Raw genomic sequence first — 25264 nt, 5'->3', positions numbered from 1 at the left:
ATGATCCTTCCTCCCCCTCTCTCATCCTTGGTGACTTTAATATTCCTGCTAATGATCCTTCCAACTCTTATATTTCCAAGTTACTCGCTTTAACGTCCTCCTTTAATCTCCAACTATGCTCCACCTCCCCCACTCATCAAAATGGTCACTGTCTTGATCTCATCTTCTCCTCCAACTGTTCACCTTCTAGTTTCCTTGTCTCTGATCATCCCTCCTCTGATCACCATCTTATAACTTTCACACTTAAATCTCCTCCCTCCCAGTCCCGTCCTATCCTATCTAATTTATCTAGGAATCTTCACGATATTGACCCTTCATCTCTATCCTCCCATGTTTCAAACCTCCTCTCTACTGTGGCACCATCCACGTCTGTCAACGAGGCTGTTTCTTCTTACAACAATACTCTATCCTCTGCCTTAGACACTCTTGCACCTTTGATGACCCGCCCTGTAAGGCGTACAAAACCCCAACCTTGGCTGACTTCTAATATCCGCTACCTACGTTCCTGTACCCGCTGCGCCGAACGCCTCTGGCGGAAATCTCGGGCCCTTGCTGATTTCTTACACTTTAAATTCATGCTGACCTCCTTCCAATCTGCTCTTTTATGTGCCAAACAGGATTATTATATCCAACTGACCAACTCTCTTGGCTCTAATCCTCGACTTCTCTTCACCACATTGAACTCTCTCCTCAAGGTGCCCCCTCCCCCAACTCCCCCTTCATTATCTCCTCAGACCCTTGCTGAATTCTTTCACAACAAGGTTCAAAAGATAATCCTTGCTTTCTCTACCTCACCACCTCTCCCTCCACTAGTCCGTTCCCCTCTCTCTCCTTCCCCTCATTCCCTTTCCTCCTTTCCTGAAGTTACTATTGAGGAAACTACACTTCTCCTTCCTTCCTCAAAATGTACCACCTGTTCCTCTGATCCCATTCCCACCCACCTTCTTAATGCCATCTCTCCTACTCTTATTCCTTTTATCTGTCACATTCTCAACCTCTCACTTTCCACTGCGACTGTCCCTGCTGCCTTTAAACATGCTGTGGTCACACCTCTCCTTAAGAAGCCTTTACTTGACCCTACTTGTCCCTCTAATTACCGACCCATCTCCCTCCTTCCTTTTCTCTCCAAATTACTTGAGCATGCTGTTCACCGCCGCTGCCTTGATTTTCTCTCCTCACATGCTATTCTTGACCCATTACAATCTGGTTTTCGCCCTCTCCACTCAACCGAAACTGCGCTTACTAAAGTCTCCAATGACCTATTACTGGCTAAATCCAGAGGTCAATATTCCATCCTCATTCTTCTTGATCTTTCCGCTGCTTTTGACACTGTCGATCACAGCATACTTCTCGATACCCTGTCCTCACTTGGATTCCAGGGCTCTGTCCTTTCCTGGTTCTCTTCCTACCTCTCCCTCCGCACCTTTAGTGTTCACTCTGGTGGATCCTCTTCTACTTCTATCCCTCTGCCTGTCGGCGTACCTCAGGGTTCTGTTCTTGGTCCCCTCCTCTTTTCTATCTACACTTCTTCCCTTGGTTCATTAATCTCATCCCATGGCTTTTCCTACCATCTCTATGCTGATGACTCCCAAATCTACCTTTCTACCCCTGATATCTCACCTTGCATCCAAACCAAAGTTTCAGCGTGCTTGTCTGACATTGCTGCCTGGATGTCTCAACGCCACCTGAAATTAAATATGACCAAAACCGAGCTTCTCATTTTCCCCCCCAAACCCACCTCCCCGCTCCCCCCATTTTCTATTTCTGTTGATGGCTGTCTCATTCTCCCTGTCTCCTCAGCTCGAAACCTTGGGGTCATCTTTAACTCTTCTCTCTCCTTCTCTGCTCATATCCAGCAGACCGCCAAGACCTGACATTTCTTTCTTTACAACATCCGTAAAATCCGCCCCTTTCTTTCCGAGCACTCTACCAAAACCCTCATCCACACCCTTGTCACCTCTCGTTTAGACTACTGCAATCTGCTTCTTGCTGGCCTCCCACTTAGTCACCTCTCCCCTCTCCAGTCGGTTCAAAACTCTGCTGCCCGTCTCATCTTCCGCCAGGGTCGCTTTACTCATACTACCCCTCTCCTCAAGACCCTTCACTGGCTCCCTATCCGTTTTCGCATCCTGTTCAAACTTCTTCTACTAACCTATAAATGTATTCACTCTGCTGCTCCCCAGTATTTCTCCACACTCGTCCTTCCCTACACCCCTTCCCGTGCACTCCGCTCCATGGATAAATCCTTCTTATCTGTTCCCTTCTCCACTACTGCCAACTCCAGACTTTGCGCCTTCTGTCTCGCTGCACCCTACGCCTGGAATAAACTTCCTGAGCCCCTACGTCTTGCCCCATCCTTGGCCACCTTTAAATCTAGACTGAAAGCCCACCTCTTTAACATTGCTTTTGACTCGTAACCACTTGTAACCACTCGCCTCCACCTACCCTCCTCTCTTCCTTCCCGTTCACATTAATTGATTTGATTTGCTTACTTTATTTATTTTTGTCTATTAGATTGTAAGCTCTTTGAGCAGGGACTGTCTTTCTTCTATGTTTGTGCAGCGCTGCGTATGCCTTGTAGCGCTATAGAAATGCTAAATAGTAGTAGTAGTAGTAGTAGTAGTAGTACTCTGATTGAGCAGCTGTCCACTAGAGGATTAAGGCATGATACCTCCTTAACCCCCAGTGGTTGCTGTCGTCCTTCCTATTCCCTGAATGTGAAATGTGAAACTGTAAATGACAACGGATACTAGGCTCTATGACAGCTTCAGGTACTATAAACATTCTTAACAGAGCAGCATACAGATCTGAAGGGCAGTGGTTCCCAAACCTGGTCCTGGAGGTACCCCAGCCAGTCAGGTTTTCAGGATATACTGAAGAAAAAACAACCTTTGCACAGAGCAAATCAAAAGACAAACAGCAAAGGTGACAATCAGTGGTACAGTGCAGATTTTTATTAAATGTCAATGACTCAACATAAGCCATGTTTCGGCAGTAAGGCCTGTCTCAAGAGTCTACAAGAAAATTAACAATAATAATGTATATAAACACCAAATACAATATATGGCCTGTCATATACACTGATTTTGACATATGCTTTTCGTACCCTATTATAGATATGGTGACAAAAATATAATCATTCTTCTCAACAATAAGTTGATGTTGTGCTATGGGGCTCAATTTCAAAGCACTTAAACTTACAAAGTTCCATAGGTTATGATTGTAACTTTGTAATTCTAAGTGCTTTGAAAATGCACCTCTCAACCCAGATTCTATTAAGGTTGCCCAAATTTGGGCACGGATCCCAGATCAGCACCTAAAATAATGAGTTAATGGGCTCCAGTGATTTAATTATTTGAGCTAACAAGCACTAATTTACACTAATTATGATTTGGGTGCAGATCTGGCTACACACTATTCTGTGACAATGAGCACCTAAATCGCTTGTAACTCAGAATTGGGCATGGTCATGTGAGGAGCTTGGGTGGGTCAGGGGAATTCACAAAAGAATAACAGAGTTCCACTCCCAGATTTACACCAGGTTTCAGTTGACATAAGTCCTTGTACTGAAAGTTGAGTTCTGAATTTGGCTTCCAAAATTGAGCATTGAATTAGACATTCAATACTAGAGAACTCATCCCGAACTGCCCTTTATAGAATAGTGTTGAGTGTCAAATTTTATCAGTGCCACATTTTTGCCATCATTTATACAATCTGGCCCTATATGTGTAATGGACTAGATTCTATATATGGTACCTGAAATATTGGTGCCAAAAATATTTCTGCCTAGGCATATTCTGTAAACTGTGCCTAAAATTAGGTGTGGTTTATAGCATAAGCTTAGCCAGTTTATAGAATATGCCTAGAGGCCATGCCTGCGCCTACCACTAGGTATGTCCATTTATGCCAAGTAAAACTTGGTGTAAATACCGGTGTCTAAGGACCCCTTTTACTAAGGCGCGTAGGCACCTTTGCAATTTCAACTCGCATCAAATTGGAACTACTGCCCAGCTACCGCGTGCCCTGGGAGGTAATTCTATTTTTGATGCACATCCAAATCATGCAGTAGAAACTTTCTGCCATGTGGAGCTCACCTGGCAGTATTCGGCAGTGTACATGTGCTGATAATTTAACGCATGAGACCTTACTGCTAAGTCAATGGGTGGTGGTAAGGTCTCAGGCTGAAAATGGACGCGCACTGGTTTTAGTTTTGCCACATGTCCATTACCTCCCCCCCTCAAAAGACCTGTTTTGCAAGCATGCTGAGAAATGGACCTGTGCGCATCTAAAACATGCACCTACAACAGCGCAGGCCATTTTTCGGTGCGCCTTAGTAAAAGGGCCCCTAAGTTAGGTGCAGAACAGGTGTATTCTATAACCGTGCACATAGATTTTTGGTACGCCCACAGTCTGCCCATTCCACGCCATGGCCACACTCCCTTTTTGACAGCTTGTATTAGAATTTACATGCACCACTTTACAGAATGTGACTAGCAAGTAGTGCGGGCAAATTCTGATTGATGCCAATTATTATCAATAATTGTTTGTTAAGTAGAAATTATCGCCAATTGGCTAAATTGCAAGTTCAAATCCAGAATATGACCAGATTTGCACAAGCAATTTCAGACATGCTATATAGAATCCAGGGGAATGTGAGTTATTTTTTGATCCTACCCCAAATGCATGTACAATAGTGCCTTCCTTAAATGCACTCAAGTAAATCCATACGTTTAATCATATTGAGGGAGGATCTAGTCCGCATGTGTACATTGCTACTTATATGCATAAACTGCTTGAAAATGGTCTTTCAGTACCAGGTGATTATGGGGCTAACACACACATAATGCAGCAAAAATGGCATAATGCGGGATGTGCTAAAGTGTTCCGCATTCGTTTTTCTATGTGTTTGTGCATGCACTAACCAATTAGAACATAGTAATGTAGATGCACTAACTGGTTAGCAAAGGAATGCCCACTGTCTGCCCCTGACATGTCCCCTAAAAAAAATATATATATATATATTGTAGAATGTCTCTTGCTGGTCCCGGCGGTGGAGCCCTGCCCCCACCAGCTAAGAGCTCCTGTTCTTCCTTTTTTTTCTTTCTTCAGCAGGTTTTTTTCCTACAGCTCACTAGAGCCAGGGCTGTGTAAACACAGGTTAATTTACAGCCAGGCCTTTCTCATACCTCTCACTAGAGCCAGGCTGTTTTAAACACAGTCTCAAAATATAGCCAGGCTTTTCAAACACAGTCTCCAAAATGTAGCCAGGCTTTTCAAACACAGTCCCCAAAATATAGCCAGGCTTTTCAAACACAGTCTCTCAAAATATAGCCAGGCTTTGCAAACCCAGTCCCCCAAAATATAGCAAGGCTTTTCAAACACAGTCTCCCAAAATGTAGCTCGGCTTTTCAAACACAGGCCCAAAATATAGCCAGGCTTTTCAAACACAGTCCCCAAAATATAGCCAGGCTTTTCAAACACAGTCCCCAAAATATAGCCAGGCTTTTCAAACACAGTCTCCCAAAATGTAGCCAGGCTTTTCAAACACAGTCTCAAAATATAGCCAGGCTTTTCAAACACAGTCCCCAAAATATAGCCAGGCTTTTCAAACACAGCCCTACTTGCAGTAAGGCTCTTTTAAACACAGTCCCAATTGCAGCACTGCTTTGTGCGGGGTCAAAGCCTCGGGTCCCACCCTCTTGGTCAGCCTTATTCTCCTGACCTCCTCCTGCTTGACCCGGGCAGCCCACTATACCTCATGCTCTGACTGAGTCAGAGCCAACAGTTCCATGGGTTCCTCTGGTACATCCTCTGGTTCTCCTTGTTCCATCTCCTCTGGCTCATCTCCCCCCCCCCTCCTCAGGAGCCCAGTCCATTTTCTCCTCTCCCCACCCCTCTTGCAGCTGATTCCCTTTTTCCTCATTAACCGGGCTCTGGGGCTTTTCTTTCCCCGCCCACTTATTCCACCACCTTTTCCACCAAGGTGGAGCCTCAGCTTTCTCCCTTTTTGGTTGGCCCCCTTCTGGAGCTTCTGGGATGTGCACCCTATTTCTCCTCTTTACTAGGTGCTCTCCTGGGGCTTTCTGGGACTTGTAGTTTTCTACCCTTATGTCCCTCTTGGGCAGGATCGGACCCTCCCCAGTATCTTCTTTCCTTTTTTGGTAGCTGGGGTTCCTCCCCAGCCTATTTCTTCCTGCATGCTCCTTACCATACTCCTTACAATATATATATATATTTTTTTTTTTGAGGGGACATGTCAGGGGCAGAGAGTGGGCATTCCTTTGCTAACCAGTTAGTGCATCTACATTACTATGTTCTAATTGGTTAGTGCATGGATAACACAGGAGCCCTTACCACCTACAAAATTTGAGGCAGTAAATGCTCCCATGGTAATTTTTGAAATGGACTGCGTGCTAATGGCAGCATTAGAGCAGGGCTATTATTGGGAAAAAATACAAAATCAGGATTTCTACGGCCACTGTAAAAATGACCTTATTGAATAGGAAAGATCCGCATAAGGGCACACTATGGCTAATTTCTACTACAGCTTAGTAAAAGGACCCCATATTAAGCTTGTTTTATTTTAATTTATGAATCCCTACAGCTACCATTCTCTTCTTAACAGTTCTATAGCATCTCCTCCTATTAATGGCTTCTGTAAAGAAATTAAATGCCATTTGTGTTTTTTATTTGATTCTAGAACAGGTACTTTTGATGTTACTGCGATTAAAATATATTTTCTATAGATGCCTACATTCAACTTTTGCTTTCTTATTTTTACAGATCTTTAGCCTACTGGCTGAACCGCATCCAATCCTTTTTGTACTGTAATGAAAATGGCCTTCTGGGGAGTTTTTCGGAAGAAACTCATTCTTGCACTTGTTCCGGTGACCAGTTAGTCTGCCAGAGTTCTCTCCCTTGCATTGTAGGAGATGGAACAGCATGTTTGACCTGTGCATCTGACAACCGTACCCGCTGTGGAAATTGTAACACTGGATATATGCTCATCCAAGGCCTTTGCAAACCTGAAGTGTCTGATTCCACTGACAACTACATTAGATTTGAGACAGATATGCAGGATATTGAGATGAAATATATGCTGCAGAAAATGGATCGGAGAATTGAAGTCCATGCCATCTTCATCAGCAATGACATGCGTCTCAACAGCTGGTTTGATCCTTCCTGGCGCAAACGTATGCTTCTTACTTTGAAGAGCAACAAGTATAAGTCCAACATGGTTCATATAATTTTGGGACTTTCTCTTCAGATTTGTTTAACAAAGAACAGCACCTTGGAACCCGTTTTAGCAGTTTACGTCAACCCATTTGGAGGCAGCCACTCTGAGAGTTGGTTTATGCCTGTGAATGAAAATAGTTTCCCAGACTGGGAACGGACTAAACTGGACTTACCTTTGCAGTGCTATAACTGGACGCTGACTCTAGGCAACAAATGGAAGACTTTTTTTGAAACAGTCCATATTTATCTGAGGAGTCGTATAAAGTCAAGTGGTCCAAATGGCAATGAAAGCATTTACTATGAACCCTTGGAATTTATCGACCCTTCACGGAACCTAGGCTACATGAAGATCAACAGCATTCAGGTGTTTGGCTATAGCATGCACTTTGACCCAGAAGCTATTCGAGACTTGATTTTGCAATTGGACTACCCCTATACTCAGGGATCACAGGATTCAGCCCTGTTGCAATTGCTAGAGATTCGGGACCGTGTAAATAAACTTTCCCCACCTGGCCAGCGTTTATTGGACCTTTTCTCCTGCCTTCTCCGACATAGACTCAAGCTGTCTACCACTGAGGTAGTGAGGATCCTTTCTGCCTTGCAGGTCTTTAATGCCAAATTGCCAAACACAGTGGAATATGAAACAACCAAATTATGTAGCTAACCATAAAAGTCAAGCACAATGCAACATGTTGAAAGAGTTTTTACAGTGCTTTTGTGGAACAGTTTGTTGGAAGAGTATACATTTAAATTGTCTTTTCGATAAATGTCTTATATCAATCAATAACACTGGATGGCAGTTTAGAACACCAACTTGATGACAATTAATATACAGTATTATACCCACAGTTTTTGGTTTATGAAATAAATAAATATGATCACCAGTCTAGAAGACATTCTACTTTTTACAGCAGTTTCATTTGTAATTTTATATGTTCCATGGCAGTGCCTTTGTGCACTACACCCTCTAGGGGGAACATACAAGGATGCCAATAAAATTTTGTAGCTGAACAGTTATAAAAAAAGAAATGCTGTGGGATTCTTTCTTTTTTGTCAAGTAATTTATCGAATGCAGGGTTGCCAGCTAGATCCAGATTCACCTCACAGTGTTGATCCAGTCCTGGGCTTACCCCAAGCATGCAGGGACTTGTAGCCTGGCTTTTCTTAGGGAATGGGGAAATCAGAACCACAAGTCCATGCGTGCAATGGGGTAAGCCCAGGTCTGGATCAACCATGTTGGGCGAATCTGGATCTAGTTGGCAACCCTAATTGAATTGTATACATTTATTAAAGGTGTGATATTTTCAGTGCTTTAACATAAACATCAGAAAACATTTAAAATACTATTGTGAGAGACTTACATTCCAGTGGTTAAACACAGTACTGCTACTCACATTTCTCATCAAATTTGAGTGGAAGATGTCATGTTGAAGGCTCTGATACCTTTTTTGAACCAAAGCAAGAATTACCCAAGGTAATGCTGCAATAATATTAGATCAATCTTTATCTTTTGATCTCCATGTTAGCAATTTATGCAAGAAAGTGTTTTTATCTCTTAAACAGCTAAGAGATATTAGATCATGTTTCTTTATTATTTCAACAATTAGTTCTGTCAAATGCTCTGCATTCTGGTTTAGCTGCCAAAAATTGGAGAATGCTCCAATTGTTACAGAACAAGGCAGCAAGATTGATCTTTAGGCAGTTGAAATTTGCTTATGTCACTTGTTTGTTGACAATGCTTCATTGATGGACTGATAAGACCCAAGTTGACTTTAAAGTGGCCTGTTTATCTATAGATGCTGTCTGGCCTTTTACCTATTTTATTATTAAATCTAATTTCTCTTCTTACAACAAATCAAACCTTTAGATCTACAGATAATTTTCTACTAACATATCCTTCCATTAAAGGCCTATCCTTAAAAAAAAAATAGACGTATGAATCCTTTTTTATTTTTTTCTCTGTACAGATCTGGAATGGCCTTCTTCCTTCTTTAAAACTTCAAGTAGCCTACTTATTATTTAGAATACACTTGAAAACATTGAGATATAATTACCTTAAACTGATAGTCTGTTACTTTTCTTTTTTGCCTTTTTGTTGAGCCACCTAGAAACTTTTCAGGGATCTAGCAGATTACAAGACCTCAGATTAGTGAATGATATTCGGAGACTACAAGGTTATTCTTTAGAAATTATTTAGCTATATGAAAATAGGGACTTAATAGGCTTAAAAACTGCTGTACAAGTACATTTTTGCCAAATATTGATCTTGATCTGGAAAAAGGTATCAGAACCTGTAATTAGTCTAAGAGAGTCTTACCGAAATATGCAAAGTTTTCTGGTTACTGCACAGTAATTACCCAGAATTACCATGCAATAACTGCAGAGCCTCTGTGTTAACTGTTAGGGGCATCTCAGTATCTGTCTCTGCAGTGAACACATAGAAAATGCACTTAGCACATGCAAATTGCTTAACTTTGCTTACTGAAATGTGTTAACTGCTTTGCGTTATCTGCTGCCTTAATAGTTAACATTCCACATGTCAAGCATAAGGTATTGTTCCTGTCCAATCTCTACCTATTCAACATTCTATATATAATGCAGGAATTAGTGAATGCTAAGTGTCATACCTCTGCATTCACTGTTATTGCAGGTGTGTGCTAATAGTGAACATGCGCTAATTCCAGCTGTAAATGCATGCATTTATATATTTAACAAACTTCTATATGCATTATCTATGCGTCTAAGCAGATAACAACCAATATATTCAATTAAAAACATCATAAAACAATGTTACCATATTAAAATCAAAAACATAAAAAAAATACAGAATCCACCTGCCATCCTACCATACAATAAATATTGAAAGTCAGCGCTCAGGGTAATCTTGCTGGTTTAGTAAAATGACTTCTATTTGTGCATTGCCAACATATTGTAGATACTAGTACATTGTACTACAATTCTAGCTTGCTTTAAGTGAGTTAAAAAAAAGCAGGCCAAAATATATATAGATTTAATACACAAATAAGACCTATTTTTGATGATCCAGTTTAAAGATTCTTGCCAATGAACTTTCTACATTTTTCCAATTTGCAGCCTCACTTTTCTAGTTTTATTATGCAATACAAGGACCCTGTGACTAAAACAAGCACGAGGAAAGAAGTCTTAGGCAGAAATGGAGGGCCTCATTTGCTAATGTGCATTAACATGCTAAAGTATATTAGTATGTTTTTGCACATTAAGGGGTGAATTCTATATATGGCACCCAAAACAAATTGGCATTGAAAAAAGCACTGTTCTATAAGCTGTGCTTAAAGTTAGGCATGGTTTATAGAATAGCACTTAGGTGCTGGGTTCTTACGTAAATTTAGGTGCCACCATTTGTACCAATGAAAACATGGTGCAAATAATTTTGTCTAAATTTATGTATGATGCCCCAAGTATGTGCATAACTCAAAATCATGCCAACTCTCGGCCCTGAAATGCCCATAAGCCTCCCATTCCGTGCCTCCTGATCCCATGCCTAAATTTACGCATATAAAAAACTTTTAAATCTAATTAGTGCCAATAATTGCTTGTTCAAAAGACAGATAATCAGCACTAATTGGCTCATTATTCACTTAGGGATATGTTTACTAAGGCGCGTTAGCATTTTTAAAGCGTCTTTAAAGTTAAGGCACATTAAACACAAATGAACCTAAACATTCCTATGGGTGCATTCGTGTTTAATGCACGTTAACCATTAATACACATTAAAAATGCTACCGCACCTATAGCGTGCCTTAGTAAATGTACCCCTTAAACTGCATGCACAAATTTGTGTACACAATTTTGGTGACTTTAAGTTGGACCTTTTAGCATTTTTAGCACACTAAACATAAGTGTGTGCTAACCACTAGAAATGCCTATATATTCCTATGGGCATCTCAAGCATTTAGCACACGCTAAAAACACTACCTTGCCTTTGTAAAAGACCCCAGAATTAGGGGGTAAATAGCAAAAGTCCCAGTGTTCCCAATGTGGTCTATATATTAATTATGCACTTAACTTAAAATAATGCATGTTAACTGATTAATGCATTAGTAAATTAAGCCCTGAGAATGAAAGATGGTAAAACACCTTAGGCAGATAAGAAAAATAAAAATGCTGTAAATTAAGAAATGGGAATAAAATGATATTTTTAAATTTGCTTTTTAAGAATGAATACTTTATGCTAAATGAAGCTGCTAAAAGTGGTTTATAGGTCTACACAGCCAAATAGGTTTGGCAAATTCTGCTAAAACGTTATTCTTTAAATAACTTCAAAATATTAGCTCTGTGCTTCTGTGTGAAGACTCTAATTGAGAGGAAAGGGCTTTCATCAAGTGTATTACTTTTTTATAATTCTTTGCAACTTTTGCTATCTTTTACTTGGGAAACATAAAGACTGTACAAACAGTCACACACAAAATTTTAAATCTATACTGTATGATGGAAAAAAATACTTGTAATGTTACAGCTCTAACAATGAATATTCTACATCAATTTGAGAAGACAATTATGTGCAGCAATGAAACATAAAAGAAAGCAGTCATGCTCATTGTGAAAGTGATTAGTAAACATTCAGATTTAGGGGCCCTTTTACTAAGCCACGCAAGCGTCTACGCACGCAAAATGTATGCCAAAATGGAGTTACCACACGGCTGTCGCCGTGGCCTTACAGTAATTTCATTTTTGGCTTGTGTCCGCTATGCATCCGAAAAAATTTGTATTTTTCTGGCGCGCATCAGCTATGAGCGCCAAGTGGCATTTGGCACGCGTAGGTCATTACCACCCGGTTACCGCGTGAGACTTTACGCTTCAGCAAAAATTTTAAGATGCCATTTTTTGCAGGTGCGTTGAAAAATGGTTATGTGTGCGCTCAAAACATGAGTGTGCACTACCGCAGGCCATTTTTTTTAGCGCATTTTAGTAAAAGGACCCGTTAAAATGAATATGGGAATCATTAGGTAGCCAGATCTAAAGCACTACTTGTCCACAATAGAAAAGTAGGATGGCCTCACAAACAGCTTTAGTTGATGACTGAAAAATGGTCAGGGGGAAGTTTTGTGTACATTGTTGTTCGGAGATATACCTGGAAGGATAATGATTTATACAAATAGAACAGTTTGTGTGCATCCAAGAAGAACATAGCAACATAAGATGTGCCACACATTGAGCCTAACATTCAGCTTTCAATAGTGGCCAAGCAAGGTCACAGGTACCCAGTGAGATCCCAAGGAGTAGATCCATAACTTGTTCTTTATTTTCAAGGATCAGCAGTAACGTTCCCAAGTCAACATGGCTACTAATAGTTTATGGAGGTTTTCTCCTGTAACTTGTCTAACCCCTTTTTTGAACACAATTATTCTTCACCTTTCGTCAGGCAACAAGTTCCATCTTCTAGCAGCAAGTTCCAAACTTACTGAGGCCCTGTTTCTAAGCAGCGTTATAGGCGCATTAACATTTTCAACGCACATTAACCATATACGTGCCTACAATATCCCTATAGGTGCCCACATGGTTAGTGCCTGTGCTAAGTGTAGATTCGCTAAAAACACTAACGCATCTTAATAAACAGGGCCCTTAATGTCTCATTGGGTAAAAATAAAAATAGCTTCTCTGCTTAATTTTAAATGGGCAAGTTATTAGTTTTATGGAGTGACCCCTAGCCTTAGTACTGTTTCAAAGGTTAAACAACTGTTCTCTATTACTCCATTCCATTTCTCTCATGATTTTAAAGACCTCTATCATATCTGTTCTTTGCATTGTTGAACCCTAAACTCTTTAGCCTTTCTGCTTAAGAGAGACGTTCCATCCTCGTTATGGCTTATTAGACTTACGCTCTGGTTTACTAAGCAGCGTTAGTGGATGTCGGCACTAGCGCATGGACAGCTGCTAGTGCTGCTTTGTAAACAGACCTCTTAGGGAGGAATTTATCAATGTGGGCTACCATTAAGATGTGTTTTTTTTAACAAGTCAGGTTATTTTACCACATTGGGTTATTTTAGGACAAGGTCCCATTTTATACAATTAAATCCTGTGCTAAAATAGCCCAACTTATGGTAAAATAACTTGACTTAACAGTAGCCCACATTGATAACTTCCCCTTTCAATATACCACCATTCCCTAAGTTATAGGAAAGCGGTGAACAATCTGAATTACATGGCAAAAGAATACTAATCCTTAGAGAGGAAAGAGGACATACAGACAGACCTCACCAGACATAGACAAGAACTTATATAATTAAACATGGAAACAGAGGCAGTATCATTTTGATTGCCCTTCTGTATACATTTTCTGGTTATGCATTCAACTACGGATGGGCAGTCATTTCAAATGACATAGGAAAATGTCATTGCATATCATTACCAAATGAAATCAAGCAGAAAAAGCACATTTTTTTGTCATTCACTGATAATAGTGTGCACCGTTTGGAAATAGTGCACACTATGGGTAAAATTGTATAAATGGTGCTCAAAATTCAATGCCAAAAAAAAATCAGCACTGAACAATATTCTATAAGGGGTGTTCTGGGATTGGCATCCTTTGTAGAATAGCACAAAGTTACACCATCTGAATTCAGATGTAAATCCTGGGGTACAACTTGGGCGCAGATCCCCTGAATTCTACAACACTGCGTGCATGTTAAGAGAATACCCCATGGTTCATTTATGCCCCTCCCATGACCATGCCCCCTTGGCAGATCTGCATGGAAACACGTGCTATTCTATAAATTGGCACATGTGTTTTCATGTGGGTCTGCCATTTTTGCCCCATATTGACACCATTAGAATGCTTTTTTTGCACCAAACATTCAGTGTGGAAGTAGCGCCTAATGCTCAGTGCCAAATATAGAATTCCCCCCTATGTGGAAAGAGGACATGGTTTGAGAAAGACTGTGCACATTTTCCCAATAGTGGAACTACAATGAATGCACAAACCATTGTGCATGTGCAAACTTGTGCATGTGTGCACTATCAAGAAATTAGTGTACCCTCTTTTTCCAAATAATGTGCCCTATTGTCAGGAAATGGCCAGAAAGCCTGAATAAAATGAACATTCCTGTAAATGACACAGGAAACGACATGACAGAAACAATTTTGTCTGCCTATCCCTACACCGAGCCATATTGGACATAGAATGTGAAGATCATAATTGGTCCAGGTCAGAACATGCTCAGTTCAGGTGATATTTTAGAAAAGGATCTGCCAACACTTGCCTTCAAGAGCAGCCATTTTCCAAAGATACATATTGAGAAAATGAATAGCAGAGACCTGGTAGTTTCCATTTGGACATATTGGTCCTTACACAGAGAGGAGGTTTTACGACTTTCATGTGTACTGACCCTTCTATGAGTAGTTGCCCCAGTTTGCAAAGTTATGTAAGTGTCATCAAATAAGACATGAGCTGCAGTTTTAACTTGGTTTAATTTCAGAGATGAATAGAAATTACATGGGACTAGGCAAAATAACTCCCATAATTCCTCATGCAAAGCCCTGACTGAAACAAGATTTTTTTAAAAATCCTATTCGTGCTGCTGAGCAGATGTAAAAAGCCAATGTGGAACTTTAGCCTCATACATGTGCATTTTGTCAGTGGTTATCCCAATTCTATGGAATAAGGTTCTGATTGTAATCCCTGGGAGACACCAATGCTGCCTTATGTGTGACCCTCCCCATCTTTCCTATCTGGAATTGTAGTTCTACCTTATGTTCCTACACTGTCATGTTTTGTCTAAGCCACTCTTCCCATTTTCTTTTAGCCTAAAACTGCCGAGATAGCACATCTGTAGAGCAGATTAGAAAGTATTAAACGAACCTGAAACTTGATAAGTTGAGATATGAGGTAAAATGCAGAGCATTTCATAAAAAATTAGAGACAGTGAGGTACCTCTTCTTTTGGTTAGAAAGGGCTTTGGGCCAGATTCTATATATGGCACCTAAAAAATCCGTGCTGTAAAGATTTCCGGCTAAGTGTATTCTATAAATGGTGCCTAAATTCAAGCGCAGTACATAGACTACGCTTAGGCAGAAGTCCTAGCACCTAAAACTACGCCTGTCCATGTAGGCCAATGAAAACGTGGCCTAGAACCCCTGCGCATAGATTTACATGTATTGGGGCACATAGGCGCCGACTCCGTGGGTGCTGTGGGTGCTCAAGCACCCCCAATATTTTCAAATCTGCACTCCTTGCTTTCCTGCCGCTCAGCCAGTGCTTAAAACTAATTTTACGTGACTGAACGGCAGTGAAAGAACCAGAGTACAGGCTCCGTCTTCACCTTTCTTCTTCACTCTCAGCTGTGCTCCTGCCCTTGTGTACTCTGCTTCTTTCGTTCAGTCAGGTAAAATTAGTTTTAAGAGGTAGGGCAGGGAAGAAATTGCTGAACATTGATGCTGGGCAGGTGGCAGGGGGGAGAGGAGAGCTGCTGAACATGGATACAGGGGAGGGCAGGGGACAGGGGAGAGAGGAGAGTTGCTGAACATGGGTACAGGGGCGGGTAGGGGAGAGAGGATAGTTGCTGAACATGAGGGCAGGGGAGAGAGGAGAGTTGCTGAACAAGGATACAGGGGAGGACAGGGGAGAGAGGAGAGTTGCTGAACATGGATACAGGGAGGGCAGGGGACAGGGGAGAGAGAAGAGTTGCTGAACATGGATACAGGGGAGGGAAGGGGAGAGAGAGGAGAGTTGCTGAACATGGATACAGGGGAGGGCAGGGGAGTTGCTGGACATGGATGCAGGAGAGGGCAGGGGAAAGAGGAGAGTTGCTGGAAATAGATGCAGGGGAGAGAGGAGAGTTGCTGAACATGGATACAGGGCAGGACAGGGGAGAGAGGAGAGTTGCTGAACATGGATACAGGGGGGGGGGCAGGGGACAGGGGAGAGAGGAGAGTTGCTGAACATGGATACAGGGGAGGACAGGGGTGAGAGGAGAGTTGTTGAACATGAGGGCAGGGGAGAGAGGAGAGTTACTGAACATGGATACAGGGGAGGGCAGGGGAGAGAGGAGAGTTACTGAACATGGATACAGGGGAGGGCAGGGGACAGGGGAGAGAGAAGAGTTGCTGAACATGGATACAGGGGAGGGCAGGGGGAAGGGGAGAGAGGAGAGTTGCTGGAAATAGATGCAGGGGAGAGAAGAGAGTTGCTGAACATGGATGCAGGGGAGGGCAGGGGAGAGATGAGAGTTGCTGTACATGGATGCAGGGGAGGGCAGGAGAAATGCTGGACATGGATGGCGGGGAGGGAAGAGAGGAAGTGAGATGAACGTGGATGGAGGGGCGGAGAGAGGAAAAATGGTGGACATGGATGGAGGAGAGGGAAGAAAAAGGAAGGAGATGCATACTGACAGATGAGGGAAAGGGAAAAGAGGAGAAAAACTACACATGGATGGAGAAAATAGACGCGGGATGGAAAGAGGGAAGAGAGGGGGCAGATGCTGAATGGAAAGGAGAGAGAGAGGGGGCAGATGCTGGATGGAAAGGAGAGAGAGAGGGGGCAGATGCTGGAAGGAAAAGGGGGAGAGAGGGGGTAGACGCTGAATGGAAAGGGGGGAAAGTTAAAGATGGAGGAAAGAATAAACAAGAGACTGGGACCAACACAATTAGAAACAGTAAACGGCCAGACCACAAAGGTAGGAAAAAATGAATTTTATTTTTAGTTTAGGATAAAGTAGTGTGGTAGCTGTGTTAATAAATACAGAAAATGGAAGTAATGTTTACTGGACTAATTTTAATACATTTTTGACTAATGTTTGGAGGCCAAACCCTCCTTTCTTGTGTCAACAGAATACCATAACAGCAGTATACTGTCCTGACCTGAGGAAAGAGGTTTTGGCCTCTGAAAGCTAATTAAAAAATGTATTTAGTCCAATAAAAATGATATTATCATATTTTCCATTTTTTGTTTTATTTGTATTTGTTAACCTATAGTATAGTGATTGAAATTTGCATCTCTTTATATTTGCACAGTACAGGGGGATTGAGGGGTGAGACTGTTCAGGGAAGAAATCCTGGTGCAGGTTGCAGGCAGCCTATGAGTGGTGCTGCCACTGCCCAGGTGAAGACTGCAGTAGATACATTTTAAGGTATGGGGGGGGGGACACAGTGCCTGTAAAAAAAAAAATGTCAGCACCCCCAATCATTTTGAAAAGTTGGCTCCTATGTTGGGGCATATTCTATAACTACAAATGTAAATTTTGGAATGCCCACAAAATGCCCATTTCCCCATCCATAGCCAACCTTTTACAAGTGTCAGCATCTTAAATATCAATAGGATCAACATCAACTTACACAGATCAATATTTCAGAACACACACATATAAGTGTCGACACATAGAAGTGTATGTGTTCCATTTTAGAAACTTAAAGGCCCCTTTTCTAAGCTGTGGCAAAAAAAGTGGTCTTAGTGCACCCTTTCATGGGTCTTTCCCGTGTGCTAAGGCCATTTTTTCAGAGGTAAAATGGTCAATTTTCAGAATTTTCTATTAATGGCTGCATGCTAATTTTCCCATTAGTACATGACCATTAGCTTGTGAGCTCATACACCATCTATTTTGCAGGCACTAGGGACTCGCGTGCTAAACCTGTGCTAATTGGTTAGCTTACAGCAATGCCAATGCGCTATCTGATTTGCATAGATGCACCCACTCTCCACTCCCAGACATGCCCCCTGAACCATAAAATACATTTTGGGCCCTGTTTACTAAGCCACACTAGAGATGCATTAGCGTTTTCAGCACACACTAAACATTACTGTGTGCTAGCCATTGGGGGAAAGTGTGTGTTGGCTGGGTTTTGGAGGGCTCAGGGGACAAGATAAGGGAGCAAAGGTGAGATGTGTACCTGGGAGCATTTTCATGAAGTGCCTTCTAGGGTGCCCCATCGCTCTCCTGGGATGTCTGGGGGACCAGTCTACTAAAAATGCTGACTCCTTCTACATGTCAATCGCATGAGTCTGTACGTTTTGCAGTTATTTGCTTGTTTGTTTTTCTTGAGGGGGGGGGGGGTCAAAAATGGGCAAAAAAAAAAAAAGTCCAAGCATAAAACCATGTTCAATAAAGTATTTTTGAAAAAATAAAAAAGATAAGACATTTTTCTTTTTCAAAAATGACCCTTCCTATTTGGATTTTGGATGTTTTGTCCACCATATCGAAAATGCCCCTCCACATGTACTTAATTTAAAACCCTCAATCATTCAACGGGAGTGGGAGGAGGGGGGGCGGGGATTCAGGAAGTAACCTCTCCTGATCTCCTCTTTATTGGACTACCCAAAACAAGCACTTAAAAAAAAAAAAACTAGAAATCCCTGGGAGCAGCTTTAAATCCCTACATTCAGAACTATGAAAATAGAAGTGCATTCCCCTTCTGAACTGGGAAATACATGTGTATGTTTTGGCACTGTTTGTGTGTGATCAGTGCACTTGCATGATTTATTTGACAACTTGAGTGTTGTTCGTTTGATTTATTTTATCATTTTTTGAAACAACAGATATTGCTCAGATACTTTGAATCCTGAAGCAGGCATATTGTTGCCAAAACACGGACAGTGTTGAGTCCATGGTATCTGGTTTCTCAATAAATGTTTTTCTCCTACAATGAACCTTTGGAGTTGTTTCTGGTTTGGTTGTCCTATGTCCCTCCCCTACTACTTCAGCTGATTTGATTTCTTTGTAGGGAATCTTTCTTTGATTCGTCAGATGGTAGTCCCATCCTAACCAGATGATGCAAGCAGCGATGTTCTGAAGAGTTTGTAGTCGCTTTAAATTTATCTTATTAATACCTGCTCAAATAGTGCTGCAGTAATCAAATCAAGTACTGATATATGCATAAGATAAGGAGCACAAATATTCAAAATCAACCAAATTCCTAATGGATCAGAGCTGACATATTTTACAGGATACACATAGGTGGAATCTGGCCAACGCATGGGTGAGATTCACAGAATACTGTAAAAAGTGCCAGGGTTTCTGGCACCTTCCTGCAACCTATCAGTTGTTGCTCCCATTCGTCCGCTCTCTCTTCCCTTCTCCAATACCCTCCCCCCTCATCTAGCACCTCTATTCCCTCCTGTCCCTGGAGCAGCAGAGCACATTTTGTTTATGGGGAGCCAAGTTCCTCTCCCAGCTCCACCTACAGGTCCCAAGTCCCCATACCAATTTACATTTAGTCAAATTTTGGTAAATCATATACCCCGTAATTCTAAAAACAGGCACCATTTATGCACATATGTTATATAATACTAGCACTTACAGGCATGATAAAGCAATATTCTATAATTTATATGCACAAGTCACATGAAGGGGTAAATTCTATATATGGTGCTGAAAAAAGAACTATTCTATAAGCCATGTTTAAAGTTGGGCTCGGTTTATAGAATAGCACTTATACCCGGGAATAGTGCCTAACTGTAGGCATGGCCATTTACACCAACCGATACTCTGATTATGTACGTTTCCCCCATATTCTATAACAAAGCATGTTAATTCTAGGAACACCCCCATTCCACCCATGACCCTCCTATTTCCGTGTCCCCTTATTGAACTCGTGCGCACAGGATCCAATTAAATCTAATTAGCACCAATAATTTCTTTCAAACAAGCCGCTAATTAGCTCATTAATCAATTAAATTACACATGCAAATTGAGCAGATCCCCAAATTTGCATGTGCAAATTGTAGCAACATTTATAGAATTAGGGGGTTAGTGCATAAATGCAAAGGGTGTACACGTAACTGTAAGTTACTTGCTCAAGTGCTACATTTCGCCGTGAAAAGTTTTTCCTGCCATAACTGTTCATTCTTTCATTTAGGTATGTCAATGATGACTTAGGCTAGTATTCTTTAACGGCATCTTGGCACACAGATGTCATTTAGATTTGGTGCTCAGCAGGAGACATCAGCATGCCTAAATTGTGGCACCCAGCTATAGAATTCCCCCCTAGAGTATAATTTTTCATTCACATGGAACATTCCCAAATCAATCGATAAAAAGAGCAACACAGACTCCCTCTACTACCAGATACTGAGAAGTAACACAAATAGGCACTCAAACTGCACTAACCCTACCTATGAAAATCAACACTGCGAATATTCTACAACACCAGTACACCTCCAGCTGGAGAAAGAGAACAAGAGTACACAGAGTCTACATGTTAAAAGAATCTTCCTCTGTAGTTATGAAATGAAAACATAATCACCTAGTTTAAAAAAAAAGGAGGCTACAGATTAGAAACAAATATATAGTCAAAAAAGGAAATTGAAAATCCAAGAAACCAGATTGTGAGCTGCAGAACACTGAAAAAAAAAGAAAAAGAAACAGAAAGACACTTCCTCCTGTATAAAACAAAATATAAGAAATCCATAGGTCAATATTAAGCTCGCGGCACTCAGCATTTTGATGAGTGCTACCGGCATTATACCCAGAAATTCTTTGCCATAATATTTATTTACGGTATCTTTCCTCCACCTTAACCCCAGTGCCCATCTTCATCCTCCCCTTCATATGATCTTGCTTATCTCCCTCCCTACACAGTATCTATCTTTCTTGACCTTCTCCCAGTCCCTGCAACATCCCCCAAACCCTATATCCCATCTGCCCCTTGTCAGACCCCAGACTCATGGCTAGCATTAGATCCCTTCTATAATCCCCAATCCCAACCCCAACTCCATTCTGATAGCTCTGAGTCCCTTTTTATCAGCCCCAGCCTTGGCATCAGCCCAAAACATCAGACCATTTCTATCGCTCTTATCATTTGCCAGCATAAGCCCTCTTTTGCTTTCCATAATTCATTTAATCTCTCTGCTACAGCTTTGTCTTCCCTGATCACCCCTTTTACTTCTCGGTCATCTAGCGGTCCAACCGATTCTTTTGCCGGCTTCCTGCTTTTAATATACCAAAAAAAAATGTTACTATGTTTTTGCCTCCAACACAATCTTTTTTTCAAAGTCCCTCTTAGCTTTCCTTATCAGGGCTTTGCATTTGACTTGACATTCCTGACTCCCCCAGTGGTCACTAACCCCCTCCCACCAAAAAAAACCCACTTGCAAACACCTTATTTCCTAGCCTCTATGCCACCCTCAAATTCCGTACCCACCTCCATGACAGCAGAATGTGTTCGATCCTCTCACAGCCTTTCCCTGGGTCAGATGTGGCTCTCAGGTGCACTGTAGGGTCACATCAGCATTGCATTGTGGTGGGTGTAGGGTATTGGGCTCCGTGATTTCACTAGCTTGTGTTGGTAGTTGGTAGGCTCTTCTCCCATGGTGCTTTTCCCTCTGCTTACTGGGTCAGAGTGTGCCCTGTTTTGTTTCTGGTAGTCCACAAGGTAGTGGCCATTTTTGTAAGTCTGTTTTAGATCCCTTTCGTGTGTTAGCCACGTTACAGAACTTAGTTCTTACCTTGAATTCTGCCAGCTCTGAGCTACTGCTAATCTTAGTACCAGGGAGACTCGTTGCCAGTGGGGCACAACCTCTGATCTGCAGTTAACTGTGTGTAAACCTGGTTATTGAAATAAATGACATTTTCAGCTAGATTAGTCTTACGGTGTGAACTGCTGTGCCAAGGTTATACAGCAGCAACAAGTCCTGTCCCTGGAGCACTTTTAGTGGGTAATGCAGTGCACTTCAGGCAGGTGGACCCAGGCCCATTCCCCCCTACCTGTACCAGTTGTGGTGGTAAATGGGAGCCCTCTAACCCCCCCCCCCAAAACCCACTGTACCCACATGTAGGTGCCCCCCTTCACAATTAAGTGCTATGGTAATGGTGTAGAGTTGTGGGGAGTGGGTTTTGGGGGGGGATTTGGGGGTCTCAGCACCCAAGGTAAAGGAGCTATGCACCTGGGAGGTAATTTAATGTTTTTTCCTATTTTTTAAAAGTGCCCTCTAGGTGCCCGGTTGGTGTCCTGGCATGTGAGGAGGACCAGTGCACTATGAATCCTGGTCCCTCCCATGACCCAAAGCCTTGGATTTGGTCGTTTTTAAGCTGGGATGCTTCGGTTTCGATTATCGCTGAAAACGAAAACGCCCAGCTCAAACAAATGCCCACATCTCAAAAACGCCCACATCCAATGCATTTGCCTGGTACAAACCGTATTTGCGAAACTAAAGATAAACGTCCATCTTTTTCAAAAATACGATTCAGGACATTACTGAATGGTTAGAAGGAAAATTTTGCCTTTTTTTTGGATGACATGAAGTTCACCAACAGAGTGAATACCCTAGAGGGAGTAGAAACCATGAAACAAGACCTCCAAAAATTCTAAAAACAGTCAAAAGTCTGGCAGGAAAATTTAATGTGAAGAAGTGCAGGAGATGAGAGGTTGATGCGCACATCTTGGAAGGGAGACTTTGCGGTGATGGTTTCTGAGGGTCTCAAGGTGATGAAACAATGTGACAAGGCAGTGGCCATGGCCAGAAGGATGCTGGGCTGCATAGAGAGGGACATAACCAGCAGAAGAAAGGAGATATTGCTGTCCCTGTACAAGTTGTTGGTGAGGCCCCACTTGGAATACTGTGTTCAGTTCTGGAGGCTGTATTTTGCTAAGGATGTAAAAAGACTTGAATAGGTTCAGAGAAAAGTGATGAAAATAGTATGGGGTTTTCACCACAAGACATATAAGGAGAGACTTGATGACATGAAGATGTATACTCTGGAGGAAAGGAGAGACAGTGGTGATACAATATAGATACTCAAATATTTGAAAGATATTATTTTACAAACAAACTTTTCCAGAGGAGGGAAGGTGGTAGAACTAAAGGACATGAATTGAGGTTTCAGGGGGGCAAACTCAGGAATAATGTCAGGAAGTACTTTTTCAAAGAGAGGGTGGTAGATACCTGGAATGCCCTCCTGTGGGAGATGGTGGAGATGAAAACGATTACGGAATGCAAAAATGTGTGGGATAAACATAAAAGAATCCTGTATAGAAGGTGTGGAACCAAGCAATCTTAGCAGTGCTTGGATGGCAACTCCAGTAATTGGGAAGCAAAGCCAGTGCAGGGCAGACTTCTTCGGTCTGTGACCTAATCATGGCTAGATATATTTGGATGGACTGGAGCAGGGTTTCAATGACAGCTCCAATTGTTGGATAACAAGGCCAGTGCTGGGCAGACTTCTACTGTCTTTGTCCTGAAAATAGCAAGGACAAATCAAGATCAAATATGCTATGATCTGATCTTGTTGGACAGACTGAATGGGCTGTGCAGGTCTTTATCTGTCATCATCTACTATTTTACTATGTAAATCAATTTAAATAACATAAAACAAACAAAAAGAAACTCCATTTTTACAGGAAAACCTATCTCACTCACAAGAACATGCACACTACCTCTTCTTTAATTCAGTCTATCTTATGTTGCAGCCATTATAGATTTCACACTTAGGACCAGATTCTATATAAGACGCGGTGAGTAGTGCATATTAAATTATGCGTGCAGACAATTTACGCATGGTACCCAATTGAGTAATGAGCCACTTAGTGATGATTATTGGCCAATGACAACCAATTATCATCATTATTTGGCAATAATTGGAATTGGAATTTATTTGTGCTTTTTCAGCGTATTCTAAAAAGTGACACAAGTAAATTCCAATGCACAAAGCTGAAAAGAGCACGCAGCCATGGGAGGTGTGTATGCATGTTGGGGCATCAATCAAATTTCCATGCATTGTTATAGAACTTGGGGGAACGTGTTTACATTTAGGTGTGGGTATTTACACCAGATTTTTAAGGGCATAAATGGCCACATCTAAATATAGATGTATTCCCCCGGCCTGTGCACTATTCCATAAACTACATCTTACTGTAGACGTGGTTTTAGAATAGCACTATGTACGTTATTCCAACGCACCTACATTTTAGACACCATTTAGAGAATTTGGTCCTTAGCATGCATCACCCAGTGCCTAAATTTTGATGATCTTTCTTGAATCTTCCCCTTAATGTGCACAGCAAAGTCTTACTGCACACAAGAAGGCCTTCTATTATATAACAGGCCCTCCTGAAACACGTAACTAACAAATCAGGTGGCCTATGCCATAAACTTTAGTATGCAAGCTAAGGCCTTAGCTTACAAACTAAAGTTTATGGCATAGGCCACCTGATTCGTTAGTTACGTGTTTCAGGAGGGCCTATTATATAATAATCTATCATGGCTTCCACTTCCTAGTAGCATCCTTTATACTTTCCTTTTTAGTCTCATGCATTACACCAATGGTCTCTAAAGTGTCTCATACCTCACACTAACACTATCTGCTTTTGTCTCACCTACAATATAAACCGCACTGAACCCTGGAAAGGGGATATTAGCGGTATACAAGAATTGAATTAATTTGAACTAGACTATCATCCCTAAGAACTGAGAAACCTTAATTTGCTTCTGTGTGTACTACATAGAGAACTTTAGATATATAATATTTATGTTTCACAGTTATCACTCCTTTATAGCTTGACAAATTAAATTATATGAATGCTAAAAAGTACCAAATTATAACCTGAGATGAAGAAATAGAGTAATAAGGAGCCAGGATACTCCAGCAGAAAGTAGCCAATATGTTTTTTCACCTACAGCATGTTCAATCAAGCATCCAGGGTGCTTTGCATTGTTTCTCACAGTACTGCAACTCTTTGCTCCAATAATAATAGTAATAATACTTTTCTACCATATGGTGTGTGTGGTTCATAGATGTAGAATGTACATTTCTTCTAGAGTTTGCACACAAGGGATACAGTTCAATAACATTAGCATAAGCTGCAAAAACAAATCAGTAGATTCAAATCAAGCTCAAATGTTCACAGTAATGAGCTGATGTGCTGTTACTGGGGTGATGATATGGTCTATGCATGCCTTTGAAATAAATTTGGCCTCTGTTCTCTTAATGATTTTTTTTTTCTGTATGAGAGATTCTTACAGCTTTCCAGTGCATGGGATACCTACCTACATAGTAATTAAACCAGAATAATCTTAAGTATTGCTGTGTGGAATATTTCAACAAGTACAAGCTGACAAGGTGTC

At 41.4% G+C, this 25264-nt stretch overlaps 1 protein-coding gene across 1 annotated transcript in view; it reads left to right on the top strand.

Annotated features, from left to right (window-relative positions):
• BRINP3 (BMP/retinoic acid inducible neural specific 3) overlaps positions 1-8221 on the top strand; it is a 505009-nt gene extending 496788 nt beyond the window's left edge. Inside the window, exon 9 of the mRNA XM_030207490.1 lies at positions 6784-8221. Within this exon, the coding sequence (XP_030063350.1) occupies positions 6784-7900 (1117 nt within the window). The 3' untranslated portion in view covers positions 7901-8221. The remainder of the gene's footprint in view (positions 1-6783) is intronic.
• Positions 8222-25264: the final 17043 nt, after the last annotated feature.

This window comes from Microcaecilia unicolor, chromosome 6, assembly GCF_901765095.1.
Source record: "Microcaecilia unicolor chromosome 6, aMicUni1.1, whole genome shotgun sequence".
Taxonomy (NCBI): Eukaryota; Metazoa; Chordata; class Amphibia; order Gymnophiona; family Siphonopidae; genus Microcaecilia; species Microcaecilia unicolor.
Note: the sequence above shows the minus strand (reverse complement) of the source record. Positions and strands in the feature narration are given on the sequence as shown.